The 19,854-nt window shown below is 41.5% G+C and overlaps 1 protein-coding gene across 5 annotated transcripts in view; it reads left to right on the top strand.

The window, feature by feature from the left end:
• The first annotated feature begins 330 nt into the window (after positions 1-330).
• Positions 331-19,854, top strand: part of CRH (corticotropin releasing hormone) — a 73,636-nt gene continuing 54,112 nt past the window's right edge. The window contains exons 1-4 of one of the 5 annotated variants that reach the window (XM_074355020.1): positions 331-511; positions 2,108-2,198; positions 12,578-12,723; positions 13,439-13,503. In XM_074355020.1, the coding sequence (XP_074211121.1) occupies positions 477-511; positions 2,108-2,198; positions 12,578-12,723; positions 13,439-13,503 (337 nt within the window). In that variant the 5' untranslated portion in view covers positions 331-476. Of the gene's footprint in view, positions 512-2,107; positions 3,816-12,577; positions 12,724-13,438; positions 13,504-19,854 lie in introns of those variants that run through there. The other 4 variants (XM_074355021.1, XM_074355023.1, XM_074355022.1 and 1 more) reach the window with 4 other exon arrangements.

Here is a 19,854-nt window from a genome sequence, read left to right as displayed (position 1 = left end):
GCCTCACTGACCACCCAGTCTGCTGGGATTGCTCTCCTCTCTGAACTCAGCTGGTACCACATACCTGTCTCTTGCACTGGCTAATTCATTTTCCATCTTCCCTGTTTGATTGTAAGCTCCTTGAGGGAGGAGCTGAGTTTTTTCATGTTTGGATCCTACACTGGAGCACAGTGCTTTGAAGCACATAACTTTGTTTTTTTTTAAAAAGGCCATTGTTGAAAAACTTAGCAAATTTACATTTTCTTTTCTTTTCTCTTGTTTCTCAGGTTGTCTGGATGAACCATGGTCACCGCTGCTGAGGAACTCTTTTGCTCCTGCCGAGGAGTTCCCGCGTGCGTCTTCAGCCCTTGCGGTGACAGCCACACTGTTCCACTGGCGATAAATGAAGGGCCTCTCGGCTTGTGCTCCTCGCTCATAATGAGGATTACCAGCAGGCCTGGATGGGTTCGAAGTAATGTGAGCCTGCTGTCCCGCAAATGTCTTTAATAATAAATGATGAGAAAGGCGGAAGGTGCGATTTATTCATTTCTTTATTATGAAATGTCCCTGTAGGTTTTCAGTGCCCAAAATTAACCGAAAAAAGAAAGCAGGCTCTCCTTTTGGGTCTTTGGTTTCATATCATAAAACAGTTTCAGCTGAAGTGAGAGATAATGATTTCTCTGGGGTCAGAGGGCTTTCTAGAGATTATGGAGGCATCTTGTTTGGGGGTTTAATTGCAGACAGTTTCAATAAGGGTGACGTTAGATTATTTATGACCAGTTCATTTAAGCAGGAAATGGATTATGATTAGAGTTATGGGTTAGAGCTACCCTGAAGACCTTCAGAAAATTATTAACTGTAGGTCCTCATAGGAAGTTACCTTCTTTCCAACTTGGCAGTCAAGGCTCTGTGGTGTCAGATGCTAGCAACATGGAGTGTCAGAACCGGGAAGAGCACCAGTGATCCGGCCTCGTGAAGGCAGGGCACGGAGCCCTGGAAGGGCTTCCTGAAGACCGCTCGGCCGGGCAGTGGTTGTGGGCTGCTGAGAGATGAGGTCTTCCCACTTGTTTGCACTCCCCTCCATTACTGATCTGTGGTAGTGAGAGCTTGGTGGACTGTAGAATCTTCTACACACGTGAGCTGCCATCATCCCATCAACTCCGTGGGCTGCCTCCAATCCTAATTTGACCTCCCGGGGACTTGGCTTACTTGTGTATAAAATAGATGGCATTAGTTGATGTCCAAGTTCTCTTCTGCCTTTAAAATTCTATTCGTTCATGGTTCTGTTTTTAAGAAAAATACAGATAGTGGTTGAAAGAGCCTTAGAATTCATCAGGAAACTCTTTAAATTTTGCCTCCACTGACTCTCCTCCTTCAGTCTCATCTCTTGCCACCTCGACCATCCCCTAACCCCCTAGTGCATCTCCCCAAATGCCCCACGTTCTCTCATCTCAGAGCATCAGAGTTATGAGTTAGAGCCACCCTGAAAACATGCATGATGTGCCCTCGGCTGTCTTTGCCCTGCTAACTCCTATTTGTTCTTTTATTTATTTTTTTCTTGAAGTATAGTTGATTTACAATGTTGTGTTAGTTTTAGGTGTACAGCATAGTGATTCAGTTACACATATATTTATATATCTATTCTTTTTCAGATTCTTTTCCATTATAGGTTATTACAAGACATTGAATATAGTTCTCTGTGCTATATAGTAGATCCTTGTTGTTTATTTTGTATATAGTACAGTGTATCTGTTAATCCCAAACTCCTAATTTATCCCCCCTCCCCTTTTCCCCTTTTGTAACCGTAAGTTTATTTTCTATGTCTGTGAGTCTGTTTCTGTTTTGTAAATGGGTTCATTTGTATCATTTTTTTTAGATTCCACATATAAGTGATATTATATGATATTCTTCTTTGTCTGACTTGACTTTAGTATGATAATCTGTAGATTCATCCATGTTGCTGCAAATGGCATTATTTTATTCTTTTTTATGGCTGAATAAGGCTTTGTTTGAGCATCACCTTCTCAGGAAGCCTTTCTCGGTGTCCTCATAGGCTTCCCCGGCGCCCGGTGTTTATCACACTATTATAATTGTCGTCTTAGATCTCTCTCTCTCTCTCTTTCTCCAGGCTGTTAAGCTCCTCGGCTCTGAAGACCAGTACCTGCACTGTGCCTGGAATGTTGGAGAGGTCCAATAAGTGTGTGTTTAATAACATGCAGGTAGGTTGCTGATTGGTTTTCTCTAAGAAATGACCAGCAATTCCACACTGATGTCTTTTAAGACTTTGGCTTCTGGGCATTGGCTGGTGGGCACAGCCAGTTGGTGGCTTGGCTGGAATAATGAGGGTGTTCAGTTTCATCCTGTGGTGCTACTTTGCTGATGGAAGGCGCTTCATCAAGGTGAGTGACTTCTGAGCCTTCATCACTGAGGACAGCATGAAGCTAGTTGCTTGCCATCTGGCTACACCTGAGCATGCCAAAACGTTTCAAGGAGGCAGCTCTGAAAAGATATGTTGCAGACCCCAAATAAGGCATAGCCTCTTCTGGGTTTACAAGATTTAGTGTACATTGGCAGCCTCTTTAGAGGTCTGGGGAAACAGGTGTACGGCTTCTCTCTGCAGCTGGAGGATGGGAAGAGGTCAGCCATCCTCTGAAATTCTCAGAGGTTTTTCCCTCTGAGTTTGCTGAGTGGTTTCTAATGTGCGTTAAGTCAGGCTGCTGCTAATTGCTGCTGATTGCTGGTAAATCACTGGCAGTAGCAAGTGACTGTCCTGGCAGCAGCAAAGGCGTATCCCAAGATAGCAGGAGCAGGGGTAGAATGGTGTAAGTGGCACAGGGTGCTTACACCCAGAAGCCCGGAATGCCAAGGCAGCCCCACAAGCCGCTTAGCAAGGGGAGCCCACAAGGAGAAGCCCTCTTGGGAGCCCAGGCACGTGAAGACATGCAAGGTAAGTTATTCAAACTTACGGTGATGGCAAATTTTCAAGGTTTTCATGTTGGAGAGGGGCTTCATCTGTTCTGAATTTATGAGTTGAACTGTGGGAAGTCAGTTCTATTTTGGGCCAGAGGATGGGAGGTGAGGGGGAGAGCGTGTGGGGACTGGCCATGGAATGCAATCAGTCCACAGAGCTCTGAGTGAGGGGACATGGGGAGGAACGACAACAGGTTTCAGCCCCAGGCGGTGTGCACGGCAGAAGGGAGGTGAGAAATCTGGCTCTAGGTGAGGAGTACCACAGAGCAGGAGGCGAACAAAATCCAGCAGAGGGGACCAGCAGTTCCCTTGGGGAGTATGAAGGAAGCTGCTAACCCCCAGCATCCTGGGAACCACATCTCTCTAGTATCTAGGGTCTGCTCTGCCTGTGTCATGGCTGGCTCACAATGTACTATTGATTGAGTACAGGAAGTATGGACACTTCAGGCTTGTTTCAGCAACCCCTGGGGTTCCCGCGCTCACACTCTTCCTAATTAGTTCCTATCTCACGTCTTTCAAACTCTGAATCATTGTGACAGCCTGAAGAGCCTTCTTGTCTCTAAAGAGGTCGTTTTCAAAAAATTTTGACCTTGATCCACAGTAATAAATATATTTCATGTGAAAATTCAGCTAATGGAACCCAATTCCTGACAGCAACCAAATGGCTTAATTTCTTCCTCACAGATGGACCAGAAATAAATGGGCATTTACTGGGGATTCCAAAAGACTTTTGACCTAAATAATTTGCATATATTTCTTCATGTCATTCTCATAATCATCCAATCCATTTGATATTTTAATTCTCCTTTCACCAGTGAAACAAATGAGGATCAAAGAAGCTGTGTGATTCATCAGTGGTCACAAAGGTAATAAGTGGGATCATTGGTACCTGACTGACTACAGCTTCCAGATAGGTGCCTTTCTTCTGTAACAGCGAGATTCTTACCCCCAAATCTCTCCTATGTAGCAACTCTGGAACTTGAATTCCCTTTCCATTTTCTTCTTGAATCCCAGACCCTCTCTTTGCTATATATGCTGCTGGAATAACTTGAGAGTAAAGATTTTACGTAGCAAAACTTTTTTTTTGTCTTGTCCATGTGTGTTTGGCAACCATCCTCAGCCTCAGGGGTGGTGGTATATATAACCTTGTCTTATCCTCACAAGTATTTCTAGGCAACATTTTGACGGATGCAAGAGCTGGCATGGTAGAAACAGCTGTCATGTTGTCTCCAATGTTATATGACAATCTTCTTCCTTAATTAGGAACAGGATGTACGTATGATTTATATCCTTGAGCTATAACTCCACAACAGGTGGAGTCTCGGTTGTTACTATTTGAAATAACCTCCATAAAGCCTAAAGTTAGTATAACAGAATGTGAATTGCAAAATGGCAGACACATCAGGTTCCGGTAAGATTTCTTATTATCCTATAACTTGTTTATGTATAAAGTAAATATGCCAATATATGGCATTGAGAGATGTCTAGGATCATAGAATTTTAAAGCTTCAGTGATCTTTGCTGAAATTTGAGGTCAATGTCTTTGTGTATGAAGGATATTTTCAAATGGGTTGGGGGTAGAACCCCCCCACCATGCATGCATAAGTAGAAAAAGATCCTAGAATTACTTTGAGAGAATGCAAACTTGCTCACCTAAGAAATACAATTATAAAATGAATATACATTTGTTGTAGACAGTTTTAAAACAAAAAAAAATGTGTAAAGCAGAAAATAATATACTCCTAAAAACCCAAAATTAAGTTAACTATTGACATTTTAGGTATATTTCACTCTAGTTTTTTTTTTTCCCAATACATCTCAAATAAACATAGGTGCTCACATGTTTACAAAATTGGGATCAAGCTCGTTATACTGAAATATGGTTCCATATCTCTGCTTTTTTTTTTTTAAAAAATTAAATTGATAAAGAACTTTCCCCTATGCTACTATATATTCTTTGGAAGTATATATTTATAAATCTATTTATCGCTTTCTTGGACATTTTGGTTTTTTAAAGGATATTAAAATATAGTCAGATATTGCTTTGTTTTTACATGCAAAATTGTGAAATCCCTGCATAGAGGAAAAGCAATACAAGAAGTTGGAAAATGTTGAAAACATAAACAGTTCATGTAAAAGCAGTTTTAAATGAACATTGCCTGCTTGCAGTGGTTTGGTTTATGAAGGCTCATTTTGTTTTGTTTTGTTACTTGAAAGCATAGGTATTTGCTTATTCTATATATATTTTACTTTATGCCACATACTCCTCCAAACCCTTTCTGTCTTCTAATTGGAATGCTACCCATGTCTTTTTAGTGATTGATGTTAGCTGATGGGACTGATCAATTAAATCATTGATGTCAGCTTCAGAAAGAACACCTTTTATTAATGACATTCTTTGGCTAATAGATTTCTCTTTAAATGTCAAGTTTCCACAGTAAGATATTTCAATAAGAACCAAAGTGTTTCAATAAGTTATAGTTTTAAAAGTTTATTTCATATAAAGAAAGGAATTTGAAAAGAAAAAGCCCCCGCGTTTTCCTATATGACCATTCACATCATAGCTCAACAAAGCAAAAGCAAGTGGAAGTCAGCCTGGCCTGGGCTTGGTCTTCGGGGTGCAGGGACCCTCATGCTCTGGACCCATAGACCACCTGTGCTGGCTGCCCTTTAATTGTTCACCATGATTGGAGCTTTTGGTCTTTCTGTTTCCACTCAGTGTTCCCCAATAGAGATCTAATTTCTTCTCTGTTTTATGTTGACTGTTAAACTAATTGTAATGGTGTTTTTCAAACTAAGTTCCACAAGGCACAAAGGCAATCTCCCAAGTTACCTGGGAGGTTGTTAAATATTCTGGACCTTCATTCTGGAGATTCTGACTCAGTCTGGGATGGAGTCTACGTTTTGAGAACCACTCTCCTGGGAGGGGGCTGGGTAATTGTAGCTTTCCCTCTGTTCCACCAGAAATGAAGTTTTTAAAAAAAGAGTCTAGAAACAGCTTTTCTAAAGAATACTGTGTTTATTCCACTTTAATGTAATTTTCAGAAAAGCAGTGACTTTCAGAAGCTTACTACAGGTGACTCTGCAATACAGCATGGTTACCAGCTGCTCCACTTCTAGAAAAACTGTAAGATGCTTTGTTCACTACTTCTGCCTTCCTCCTGTCCTTCCTCCTGTCCTTTACTTCTCAGTGATTGAATTGGCACTCCCCATGATGTGCAGGGTAATGCTGGTAGATGTTTTCATGAAAAATGAGAAAAGGGGTAGAAATAGCTACTTAGTTTTTGCAAGTAAAAATATAATAGTAATGTTTTTCACAATTTTTTATTTGGAAGGTTCATCCTACACTGATGTATGAATATGCTGTGCCTTCTAAGTGGGTTGTTGAGAATAGGGAGGGTAAATTATTTAAAACAATGTGTGCATTATCTGGTCAACAATTTTATGTTTTAAACAATTCTGTATAGACTTGTAAGTGAATGTGTATGAATTGCTTGGAGTCCATTCACATTTGAGCAGTCAGTTAACAGGCGGCCTGCATGTTTCTAGGGATGGTTAGTTGATACTTAACCAAATTACACACTTTACAGACAGCCCGTCAACCCTTCCAGCCATCTTTATCTTGGATCAAAATGGGATTAGACACTTTATTAATGTTACAAATGTATTCTTCTTGGTGAAATTAATAGTTTGCTGTTTTGTACAATGGCTTTTAGAAATATTTTTGCTGAAATTATTGGTCTTTAAGATATATGAATTGATCAAAATATTTTAGAGAAACTCTCCCACTCTGCATGAAAGGGCATAAGAAGCTAGGAAGCCCGCCTCCTTCACATGTGCAGTTGGTGTCTGAGACTTGAATACAACTTCTAGGTAATCCATAGGTTTTGATTATATTTAAGTAAAAAGACATTGAATTGAATGAAAAGGAATATACAACATAACAATATTTGTGGGGCACAGCTAAAGCAGTACTGAAAGGAAATTTTATTATATTAAAATGCTTTCATTAGAAAAGAGGAAGAGTCTCAAGTCAGTAATCTAAGTTCTCACCTCAAGAACTTAAGAAAAGAAGAGCAAAGTGAGTCCAAAGCAAGCATAAGGAAGGAAATAATAAAGATAAGAGCACAGATCAATGAAATTAGAAACAAAAGTAGAGAAAATCAATGGAACAAAAAGTTGGTTCTTTGAAAAGACTGGTAAAATTGACAAACGTCCAGCAGGATTAACAAGGGAAAAACAGAAGATGCAAATTACCAGTAGCAGGAATGAAACCAGGGACTATCACTAACGACATTGCAGGTATCAAAAGGATACTAAGGGAACACTATGAACAACTCTACATACATGTATCTGACAATTTAGATGAAATGGACCAATACCTTGAAAAACACAAACTACCACAACTTTGCCCAATATGAAATAGACAATTGAATATTCCTATAACCATTCAGGAATTTGAATTCATAATTTAAACCATCCTAAAATAAATCTCCAGGCCCAGGAGTTTTCACTGGAGAATACTAACAAAGAGAAGCCAACACCAATTGTACACAATCTCTTCAAAACAGAAGAAAATGAAGCATTTCCAATTAATTTTATGAAGCCAATATTATCTTGATACTAAAGCCAGGCAAATATATTGCTAAAAAGAAAAAACTATAGACCAATATCCACCATGAATCTATAGATACAGTTTTTACAAAATATTGGCAAATGGAATTTGCTGTGAAAAGAATCACACACCATGACCAAATGGGTTTTTCCAGAGATGCAAGGCTGGTTCAACATTTGAAAATCATACAATGTAATCCACCATATTAATAGGCTAAAGAAGAAAAAAAAAACATGTAATCATATCAATAGATGCAAAATTTTTTTTGAAAAAAAATAACATTTTTGATTCAAAAAAAGAAAAACAATGAACTCTCAGAGGTGAGGGATTTCCTCAACTTGATAAAGTGAATCTACAAAAATCCTAATGCGAACATCAGATTTAACGGTGAAAGACTATGCTTTCTCCCTAAAGGTGGGAACAGGGTGAGGATGTTAACTCTCACCACTCTTATTTAGTATAGTTTTGTAAATTCTAGTGAATGCAATAAAATGAAAGGAAGTAAAAGGCATACAAATTGTAAGTGAAGAAACGTATCTGTCCCAATATGCAGATGACATAATTGTCTCTTTAGAAAATCCCAAGGAATCAACTAAAAAGAACTCCTCCAAAAGACAAACAAATGAACAAATCTCAACTCCTAGAACAATTAAGTGAAACTAGCACAAAAAAATGTATTATTTTTCTATATACAAGTAATGAACATGTAGACACAAATTAAAAGTACAGTACAATTCACAGTTGCTCAAATAAAAAAGAAATGAGTGTAAATCTAACAAAACATAAACAAGACATATTCCACAGGCTATTAAACATTGATTGAAAAATCAAAGATCTGAGTAAATAGATATATCATGTTCATGGTTTGCAAGACTCAGCATAGTAAAAATGTCAGTTCTCTCTAAATAAAATGTTTAATGTCAGTCCTATTAAAATCCTAGCAAAATGTTTATGGCTATAGATAAGATTATTCTAAAATTTATATGGAAAGGCGAAGGAACTATTTTGAAAGAGAGGAATAAAGTGAGAGAAATCCTATCCAATATCAAGACTAATTATAAAGCAATTATAATCAAGATTGTTTGGTATTCATGAAGAGTTAGACACCTAGATCGATGGAATAAAATAGAGAACTCAGTAACAGATCTAAACAAATATGTGCAACTGATTTTGACCAAAGTACAAAAGCAGTTCAATACAGGAAAGATAGCCTTTATAAAAAATAGTCCTGGAGCAACTGCACATCCAGAGGCAACAAAATGAATCTTGCCTAAACTTCATACCTTACACAAAATTTAACTCAAAATGGATCATGGACTTAAGTATAAAATGCAAAGTTATAAAACTTCTAGGAAAAACATAGGAGAAAACTCAATTTGGGGTCTAGGGCTTGGCAAAGGGTTCTTAAGGGGGACAGCAAAAGCACAATTCATATAAGGAAATGATCAGACTTGATAAAAATTTAAAACTTTTGCTTTGTGGAAAACCCTGTTAAGAGGATAAAAGAAAAGCTACAGACTAGGAGAACATACTTGCAAATCACATATCTGACAAAGGACTAGTATCTACAATATACAAAGAACTCTCAAAACTCAGTGGTAAAGGAATAATTCAGTTATTGAGTAGTCAAAAGGCACGAAGAGACATTTCACCATATACATACAGCATGAACACATGAAAAGATGTTCAACATCATTACCCATCAGGGAAATGCACATTCAAAGTAGGATGAGGTATCACTACACACCTGTCAGAATGGTTGAAAAAATATATTTGATAATACCAAATGCTGATGAAGATGCAAAGAAACTGGATCACTGACACATTTCTGGTAAGAATGTAAAAATGGCACAGCCTCTCTGGGAAACAGTTTGGCACTTTCTATTCATGCAACTATTAAATTATTTTTTATAACATCAATAGCTAGTACCTGTAAGAGCTTCCACAATTGACTGATCCTTCTTCTGACTGACTTGGTCTTTGTAAAAAGGGCAGGTACTTTCAATGAAGCTGTGATCAAATCCACAAGCCTCAGAGCCATCTTGTCTCAGATACCTTTGGGTAATTTTACTGTTGTGCATTTCAAACCATGCTATTGCCATTATTTCTGAGTTCTTGGATGAACATCACTATGACTTCAAAATTTTGACAACTTTAAAAAATAGCTGTAATTGTTACTATTTTCTCTGGGACATTGACTTTGAACCCATTTGGGACCACTATTGAGGTTTCCCATGACTTTCCCTGAGTATTATTGAGAAAAAGGCAAAGCTGATTCTCAGTTTCCCACCTCTGCATCCCATGCTTCAACTGTGAAGCCAAGGGGAATGCATTTTTGGGACACAAATACTCCTATAACATGAAGTATTTCTGGAAAAACCCCACTGAGTTCTCAGTCCCAGACCCAAGGAAGAGAAGTTGAGTGACCTTCATTACTCCATGTGCTTAGACAAGTGGACGGTGTCACAGAGAGAACAAAATTCCTCTGGGGGTGCACTAGAGTGTCTGGGTCCAGAGCATCCTTCAGGTTCTGCCTGGTTGGCTGACCTCCAAATCCAGCAGTGGTTCCAGGGGTTTCTTTACCTATTTAAGTGACTACAGAGTGACCTCTCCTTTACGGAACTCACAGTGTCACCTTCATGGGGCAAACTTCCTTGGGATTTAACCAGATGTTGGTCCAAATCAAGCCTGTAGCTTCCAAAGCCCAAAACAATGCTGCCCTGCCCATTAACAGTGCATTTCCAGCAGGGGAAGGAGAGTGGTTTTGAGGAAAGGGAAGGTAGTTAGTGTGTGCTCTCTGCCTGATTGCATTTCATCCCTGGGGGCTGGACACTTGCTAATTTGTCTGGCTGTCCTCGTGCCTTAAGATCCAGGCATAAGACGAACTATATTTTGGGTTGGAAAGGTCATCCTTGCCAGACAGAGATTCGATCCTTGTTAACGTCTTGGCTTGATTAATCTCTACTGTTTCTTTCTCTGCAATTTTTGTTCACCGGATCTTTAGTTCAGTAATTAATTTATTGACTGAAATTTGGTAGGTGGAGACAAGAGAAGAAAGGATTTTAAATGATGAATTTCCACTGTTTGAGGTCCAGCACATGATTTTTTCACCCTTCAGATTACAAGTATTTGGATAAGACTAAATTTTAATTTTCTCTTTAGGAGGTTATCCTTGATATTTTATTTTACTCTATCATTATTCAAGCCCACTACAAGTTCGTATGTATCACGATTGTTTTGTATTACAGAATTTTTCAGGCACAAGCGGAGCCTATGTAGCCAATTGGTGTTCAGCATTCACAGTGCACACATAGATATTCTGCCCTTTTTAATGATAAAATCTTAAAGATGTGGAGTGGCATAGCTGTTTATAACAGAAAGTTCTAGTTGGTGAAAAAGAAGCTTCATTTTTGAGGCAATAAAATATCAAAGACAATAACCATTTGCAATGCTTATTTATAAACTATAATCTCTTGTAGGATTTTATAAACAATTAGGAAAAGAAAAACAGAAATGAGAACCTGCCCCTCCTGAGAGTTTACTTTTTCCTCTGTACCTTCCCTGGCCGGAAGCCTCAATTTTAATCTTGTGTTTTTAGAAAAGCATCGTTTTGCATTTCCTGGACAATCTATCACACAGTGACTCACAGAGCTGGGGTGTGCAGGGCGGGCACATCGGGTTGCTCTAACTGGGAACAAGACGACATGATGTCACAGAGTCAGCTCCGTGTAATGCGTCATCCACACAGTAATACCAAGCAGGTCTTGCCTTGAATCTGAATCTCAGAAAATGCTGCAAAATGCTGGAGGGAAAAATCTGTCTTATGGGATTGTCTACCTCAGGCATAAAATAAAAATCAATTTGAGCCTTTGGAGGTGCCTCTACTCCCAAAGGATCCCAATGTACTCAGCTCCTGCCCCAGGAGTATTAGTCACACATCTCTGAAACATCGTCTCCTCTGTGCTAGAAAAGGCAGGCCCCTCTGAGGCAGCCCTCTCTGCAACAAGTTTTATTTCGAGTGGGATATTAAATAGTATTTCTAATTAAAATGACAGCAGGAATTATAGGGAGGCAAAATGTAATTTCCCACATTGGAATTTGACCACGATACAGTGGTTAATAATCCTCTTTAAAAAGGACTATAAGATTTAAGGGGAAAAGCCCCCTCTTCATTGCAAGATATAGTGTGAGTTCATAGGTACTTGGAGAGGATGAAAGAGGAAACAGGTCAGAACAGTTGGAGGAAGAAGGGTGGACAGTACCCAGTAACTAGGAGAGAAGATCAACCAGTAGGTTTAAATGGATGAGAAAGCTCTTAGGTCGTCATCTGTGTGGGAATACATGTCTGGTGTTTTAGAAATGTTTGTTAGAATTGAACTGGCCATCAAACGACAAGGTACAAATTCCACTTGAAGCTCTTGAATGTGCAGCATCTTAAAAGACCATCGACTCCATTTTATGCATTCAGATTAAATTGTTTCAAAGCATCTCAGAAAGATGAGACTCTACCCTACTTTAAAAAAAAATCCAGGGAAGGACTGTTAGAGAGCCAAAGGTAACACATCTAAGTTAGGCACCTCAAGTTTCGACTGAGAGAGGGCTCTCCTTGTTCTTCGTTTAGAGGAAATGAGAAGTAGCTCTTCCCTGTATGAAAGCCGTTCCCACACTTGTCACATGGCTCTTTTTGCTAAACTCAGTAATCCCATTTCCTTAAAAGTTTTTCTAAGTGTTATTTCCCGATTCTGACTCCGAAGGTTAGAGAGTCCGATACTAATGGGAGAGCACTTGACACCTGCCAGTGCTTTGCCTGTTTAAAGCATTTTGCTATTACTGTTATTTCATATTCATTATGAAGAATACACAGAGCCCTTCACTGAGGAGATGGCAGACAGGATAGGAAAGAGCCAGTGAAGTCTTTGAACTTAACTGTGTAGCCCAGGAACTGGCGAAATGTTGTGCACTAATGATAGGAAATGCCGCACGGAAGCAACTTTGATTGAATTGGGCTTCCAGGTGGCGCTTGTCAGCGGAGCCTCAGAGCACAGCATCATGGGAAACTCGTGGGCGCCATGTCTCCTGGTCCAGTCGTCGGCTGGGAGGTTTCAACACAGCTGCTCCTGTTTTCCTTCCAGCCCTGGAAGCAAATGGCTGCCCCACAGGTAGGCTTTCTGGGAGTGATTATTCTTCCCTTTGCCTTCTGTCTTATCCACGTAAGTTGCACTGGGTAGATGGTGCTGTTTGGCTTTATCTTCCTTCTCTTATGGTTGAACAGTTGCGTTAAAGATAACAACTCCACGTGTTAATTTGGCCAATTCTTAAACTAATTAAAATAGCAAAGTTGTGTGTCTAAATAACATATAGTCATAGCAAATTAAAAACCAAATACCTCAATATGATAAAATACAATTTTCAGTCACCTTGAACTCATTTCAACTTCTGCTTAGGCTAACCTTGATTTTAAGAAAATATTTTGAAAACATTCATTCAACAGACATGCTCTGAGGCATCCTTTGGGACCAAGTACTGTGCTAGGCATTGGATTTGCAGTGATAAATAAGACAAAGTTGGTTCCTTTCCACAGAGAGGTGATAGTCTGCAGGAATAAAGTCTTTTAATGGATTAAAAACATCTGAAATTGCAGTTCTTTCGGGACGTATAAGATGCCTGAGGTCTGGCTTTAGTTCCTGAGAGTTTCAGAGCAGGAGGTGTCAAAATTAAAAATGCACCAGGTGAAGGCAGGCTTTCAGTGTACTGCTTCTCGTTCTCAGAAGAAAAGTGTCATTTGAGCCTTTGTTTCTCTGCGGTAAAGCAGAAGGGAGAAGAGAAAGGCGGGGTCATATCCACAGCATAAGTCCTATGATTTTTTTTTTCCAGAGGGCAGTTGCCCCAGGAGCCTCTAAGTCTCTTCAGCTTTTCCTCATCTTCCTTCAGATGCACAGGTTAGTCTCATATAGTAATTCTCTTACCTATGTCTTCTGATTCCCTGTGATTTTTTATATGTGACCTCTGAGACAGTTTACTTATATTTTCCAATAAGCATTTATAATAGAAAGGTTCATTAAAAAGTGTACATGTTCATTAAATTTGGAAAACATAGGTATGTAGAAAGAAAAAGAAAAAAAGCCGATAATCCTATCACCTAAACATATCCCCGATTTATGTTTTGGTGAACTGTCTCCCAGGCTCTATTTTTCTTTGCATAAGTGTTATTTCAAAATGTGAAATCATAACATGTATTATGCACACTTTGTTCCCTTTGCCTTTTGACTGAGCATTATATCCTAAGCATTTTCCATTGTTTAACATTCCTTCAGAATCCTTGTTTTAATTATGTCATAATATTCCACTGAGTGGAGGCATCTTATTCCATTTAACTATGTCTCCTATATAGGCTTCCAGTTTTTTATGATTATAAGCAATGCTAAGATGAATATTGCTGTGCAGATTATTCTGTTCTGAAACTGGGAAGATAGCAGTTTATATAAAAATTAACCCATGAAAACCTCTTGAATATGACATAGGGCTTTAAACAGAACTCTAAACGCCTCTCTGAGGAGGGGAGTCTTGCTGCTCCTGCTGGTTTCCCCTTTCTCCCATCAACCATGTCAATTCCCCCACCAGGCCTGGCCAGCACGGAGCCCTCATCAGTCAGGTATTTGAATGACTAGACCGTCTGTTTGGAAATGGTTCAGTCAGCCCGTGTGTTGCTGCCGCTAATTAAAGCGCAGACTTGGCAACTGTCTGATGAATTTACCTCGAGCTTTCTAAAAACAATTTAGGTCTGAATGATCTAGTTGGTTGGCGTCATGGACATTGTAATGTGCTTATAACTGGTACATTGTTTCAGGAGAAGGGGCCGGGCCTTCTCCTTGGCAGATGAGTGGAGAGGGGCGACCGGCAGGAGAGTGGGCATGGAAGCTCCAGGAGATGTGGCTTGGAAGCTGGGGCACAGAGTCTGGAAGAAGATCAGTGAGGGAAGGCCTGGTAATGGCTCATCTGAGGTCAGCCTGCAGCAGGGCCACAAACGATGGATTTACACATGCTCGTGTGCTTGAGCGTCTAGGTGAGGAGGTGAACTGGAAAGGGAGTCTCATGCAGCATATAATTTCTATTTTGGTTGATATTTCCTATGATGGACTATTGGGACGTTAAGGATTTCATGAGCTAATTACTTGCTTTTGAGTTATGTAATGGCACCTAATTCATATGATATATTGAAATGGAAAGTAAGATGCACATGATTGCTTTAGATAATTTTGCCGTTTGATTATGATGCATAAGTTTTGAGCTTGAGAGTTTAGACAACAACCAAGACCAAGGAACAAGAGGAAACATCACTGCCATCCCACCCACCTGCGAGTGTCCAGGGCTTCTTTGTGCCGCAGAGCCCATGCCAGAGCTGCTCCGGGGCGGGGGTTGGGGGGGTGGGCAGGAACAGTGTGTGCATGTGTGTCTATGTGTATGATGGTGTGTCCTGCCCTAGGACTCACACCCAGTGGTAGACCCTCTTGGCAGATTCTTAGAACAAGTTACACCCTACCTGTCAGCTGGGCACGTGCCTTCTCCCCCGCAGCCTCTGCTGCAGGCCAGGGATTGCACTGCTCACCTGCTCTCTGATTCTGTGGAAGGAAGCTCTCCCGGTCCTAATCGCTTTCCATATGCGCAACTGTCATGTTACATAGGGACCAAGAAATAAAAGGGTTTTGAAGAGAGGCGTAGGCAGCTGCACATGTGTATAATTACAATTTTCTTTGCAGTACTTCTCCCCATAAGGATTTAATTGCTCAGAGATAAGTAGTCCATGTAGAGGTCATGAGAGCCTTGGAAGGGGAGACCAGATCACCCCCACCAACACCCATTTCCATTCCTGAGCCACCTTCCTATCCTGGCTCTGTACAATGGGATAAATGGAGGTGATGTTCTGTCTTGGTGCTGATGGAATATAAAGAATCTGGAGTATTATTTATGGCGTCAAGCAAGTGCTTGTCTCAGACAAGTGCCCCCAAGCTGTCGTGTTCACTCAGCTCACCTTTAGTGGGGAACGCAGGCGCTCCGCCAGGTCGAAGGGCGAAGAGCCTTTCCGCAAAGCTGACTTGTGCTTGAGCTGTTTACATGAGCCAGACTGACCAGAACTGACTCAACTCTCCTCTTTCTTTAGCACATCTAGTCTCAACCGTGTAGTTACCTGGACTAGATGTATCGGTTCTCACCAGGCCATTCCCATATTTACCCTGAAATGGATTCTGTGAAACCCTGAGGAGAACCTCTGATGGATGGAATCGACCACGGGCTGTTGAAGGTCCATGTTAGGGATGACTGTGATGTCACATATCCCAGAGAGGAGTAGTTGTTGTTGGCTTTGTGTCTGTGCTTTTTGTGTTTACAAGGGAGGAGGAGTGATGTAGCAGCAGTAGGAAGCAGGGAAATGTCCCTGTGTTTTCATGGTGTGTGTGAAGCAAGTGAATGAGCAGCCTCTGCGGAGAGACCTTCAAAGAGGGTGATACCTGCTCCTTCAGCACATACCTGTCATACACATCCGGGTGCTGGGAAAGCAAGGTGTCTGTGCAGTCATGATCTGGGGAGAGAAATGTGATGTGGTACGGAGAGCAGTGCCCTTCCAAGCAAGTCAGGGAGGGTCAGACCGTCAGGTGGAGGCAGAGCTCCATGGAGTCTGAGGGTGTCCAGTCATTCGTGTTCAAAGGACAGGGGTCTAGGGCCAGAGGGGGAGTGTTGAGGGAGGGAGCAGAGAGGGTCTAGGTGAGGGGATCCAGGAAGCCCCTCTTGTCTCTGTTTCTTCGGCAGCTGTTTCCTGCTTCTTTTCTCTACCCCAGCTTTCTCTACTGCTTGATCCACTTGGCAGAAAATGGTTGTCCTCAAAGCTCCTGGCTTCTTATATTGCCTCTGCTCAAGGTGCCAGCCCAGACTGAAACTGAACACTCTTAGCCTGATTCCAAATTTCCAACTCTGGCCCAACTAAGGTCACCCATAGCCAGAGGGTGAGTCACAGAGTACAGATCTGCCCAGAATGCCTAGCTTGTCAGGGGCCATTTTCCAGAGAAGCAGGCCTGTTGAGAACTGGGCGAACAGCCTGGAAGGTGTCTTCCCCAGGCCACTTTTCAGGAGTCTAAGGGGTGGGGCAGATGTTGGGTGTGAGTCCTGCCGGGTGGAGTTTGCACGGGGGCAAATGGTGCAGTCAGGCTCACTGGCATGTTGCTGCTATTCCCCTGAAGTCTCCTTCAGACAACTCCAACGGCAGAAAAATGCCAGAAAATCCTCAGCCTAATCCGATTAACCTCAGTAATAAAGACACAGCTTTATGCCTGCTCTAGCATTAAAAGGAGTCTACATTGGGTTTCCTTCTCCTCAGCACGTCGACATTAATTGGCAGCATGTTTTTATTCATATAGACAATGCAGTGTATCTTTAATGCAGATGAAAAATGAACATACATCTAAAATGATGAAGTAACATTTTATTAATTTCTCTCAATCGGCTTAACTTTAGAGCTGCACGCTTCCTGTCTTGCTGCACAGGGGTCCTCTTTGCTTCTTAGAAGCGCTCTTTGGTCCTCCAGAGGCCGTCCAGCAGGGCTGGTGCAGCTGCTGGAGTCCCCGAGGTGCTGGGCCTGCATCACTTTCCTTGTTTCCTGGTGCTGATGCAAGGCCAGTGCTGTTACTGTTGATGGCAGGTGTGGCCTTGGGTGCCTGATGGATGGAGCTTGGGCCCAGGTTATGGATTATATTTTTAATGGGATACAGTCAAAATTCAAAGACCCCTTGCATACTTGGCTTGACACTCCCTGCTTGGACAGGCCTGTGAACAAGACAGGAGGGGTCTATTTCTAGAGAAGTTGGAAGAGGCCTCTCAGGGGCAGTGGGAATGAATCAGGCTTAACACCGTGTATTCATTTACTCCATTCCTTTTTAAGTTCAGGTTTTCAACTTGATGCACAGTATGAGCCAGTGCTCTGAACCCTACTGTAAAGGAGCTTTCCAACTAATAACAAGCCATTTCCATCAGCGTGAGTGCTTCGGTGGGGAGTAGGGGCTTTTGGAGAGAACTTAGGAAATGTACTGACCTGACCTCTAGGGAGCTGAGACAGCTCCAGGAGGAGGTGGTGAGTAAGCAGACATGTGAGGGATGAGTAGGTGTCAGCAGTAAGGTGGGCGGGGAAATGGTGTTCTAGGTACAGGGCACAGCTACTTTGAAGATGGGAGCGCAAGTGTCTGAGAGCATCTGTGGAAGCTGGGAGCACAGGAGTGGGGGTGGCCTGGGGCTGGAGCAGGAACTGTGCTGTGCTGGCCAACATGCCCAGCCTTCCTCCCTAAGGGAGTGGGAGCCACTGGAAAGTGTTAAGTAGCAGAGGGGGATGAAGCCTCTTCTCCCTGAGCACCTCCAGCTCCTGCAGGATCAACGATGCTCTGATTAAATATGCCAAGTTCACTTTTGTAAATGTGCTCGTTTTATCCATGTGGATGAATTAGCAGTGAACAAAAACAAAGCAGATTCATGTGTTTGGTCCTGTCTCAGGGATCAGCCAAGGTCCTTTCTCAGTTTCCTCTCTGCTCCTGCAAACCCTTGTGACTCAAGCCCTGGACTCCTGTCCAGCATAGCCCGTCGCCTTGGCACAGTGAGTGACTTTTGTAGGAGCCTGCGGCATATTTTCATCTCTGTGAGGCATGTGGGAGCCTGTGTCATCTCTGCACAGCCTGAGGAGAGTGCGTGGACAGGAACCGAAGGCACAGCTGGTAGTGTGGCTGTGCGAGCGTCCCCACAGGGCCCAGTCTGCTGGAGGTTTACCTGGGTACAGGGAGGTCACTCTTATCTCCTGGGTGCTGCTTCATTCCGGGCTTCTACTCAGGTGGCCTCCTTGCCTCATCTCACTGTTTGCATCAACTGAGGGGCAGCAAGAGTGGGGGAGATGATTGAGAACGATGCCAGTTATGTCAGTAAGATCAGTGTATGTGCTCTGTGCTGGAAGTGCAAGAGGACAAAGTTAAGTTCTGTTCAACTCGAAGTTTTATTTCTGAAGACCTGAAGGTGCTGTGGGTGATTGAGTCAAGAATATGGGCCCCAGAGTTGAGCCAGCCTGGCCTGGAATGCGGGTCCGCCACGCACTGACCATTTGAGCATTTGGCAAATAAACCCTCAGTTTCTTCTCCAATAGTGTGGACAAAGGTGACTCTTCAGAAGATTGCTATGAAGGCTTCTTTTTTCTGGCTTTATTGAGATGTAACTGACGTATATCATTGTGTAAATTTAAGATGTGTAATGTGATGATTTGATACAGATACATATTGTAAAATGATTACCATAAGATTAACTAGCATATCTGTCACCTCACGTAATTACAATATTTTTGTGTGAGGTAAGAACACTTAAGAGCTCCTCTTAGCAACTTCCATGTATGTAACACAGTGTTATTAACTATGCTATGTATCAGATCCCTAGAGGTTATTCATCTTATAACTGGAAGTTTATACCCTTTGACCAACAAATACTCAATTCCCCCATCCCCCTAGCCCCAAGCAATGACCATTCTAATCTGTTTCTACAAGTTTGGCTTTTTTTTTTTTCAGATCCCATATATAAGTGATATCATACAATATTTGTCTTTCTCTGTCTGACTTATTTCACTTAGCATGATGCCGTCAAAGTCCATCTATGTTTTCACAAATGGCAGGATTTGCTTCTTTTTATGGCTGAATAATATTCCATTGTATATGTGTGTATGTTTTTATATGTATGCATGTGTCTGTGTGTCTATCTGCCTATCTACTGTATGGACACAGGATGTTTATCTGTTGATGAACACAAGTTGTTCCCATGTCTTGACTATTGTCAACAATGCTGCAATAAACATGGGGGTTGGGGAACAGATACCCCTTCAAGATAGTGATTTTATTTCCTTGAGGTGTATATCCAGAAGTGGGATTTCTGGGTCATATAGTAGCTCTATTTTCAGATTTTTGAGGAACCTCCATACTGTTTTCCATAGTGGTTGCACCAGTTTACATTCCCACCAACAGTGCACAAGGGTTCCCTTTCCTCCGCATCCTCACCAGCACTTACTATCTCTTATCTTTTTGGTAATAGCCAGCCTAATACATGTGAGATGATATCTCACTGTGGTTTTGATTTGTGTTTCCCTGATGATTAATGATGCTGAGTATCTTTTCATGTACCTGTTGTCCATTTGTAAGTCTTCTTTGGAAAAATGTCTATTCAGGTCCTTTGCCCATTTCTTAATCAAAATTTTTGTTTGTTTGTTTGTTTGTTTTTGCTATTGG

The sequence above is a fragment of the Camelus bactrianus genome, chromosome 29, assembly GCF_048773025.1.
Source record: "Camelus bactrianus isolate YW-2024 breed Bactrian camel chromosome 29, ASM4877302v1, whole genome shotgun sequence".
Taxonomy (NCBI): Eukaryota; Metazoa; Chordata; class Mammalia; order Artiodactyla; family Camelidae; genus Camelus; species Camelus bactrianus.
Note: the sequence above shows the minus strand (reverse complement) of the source record. Positions and strands in the feature narration are given on the sequence as shown.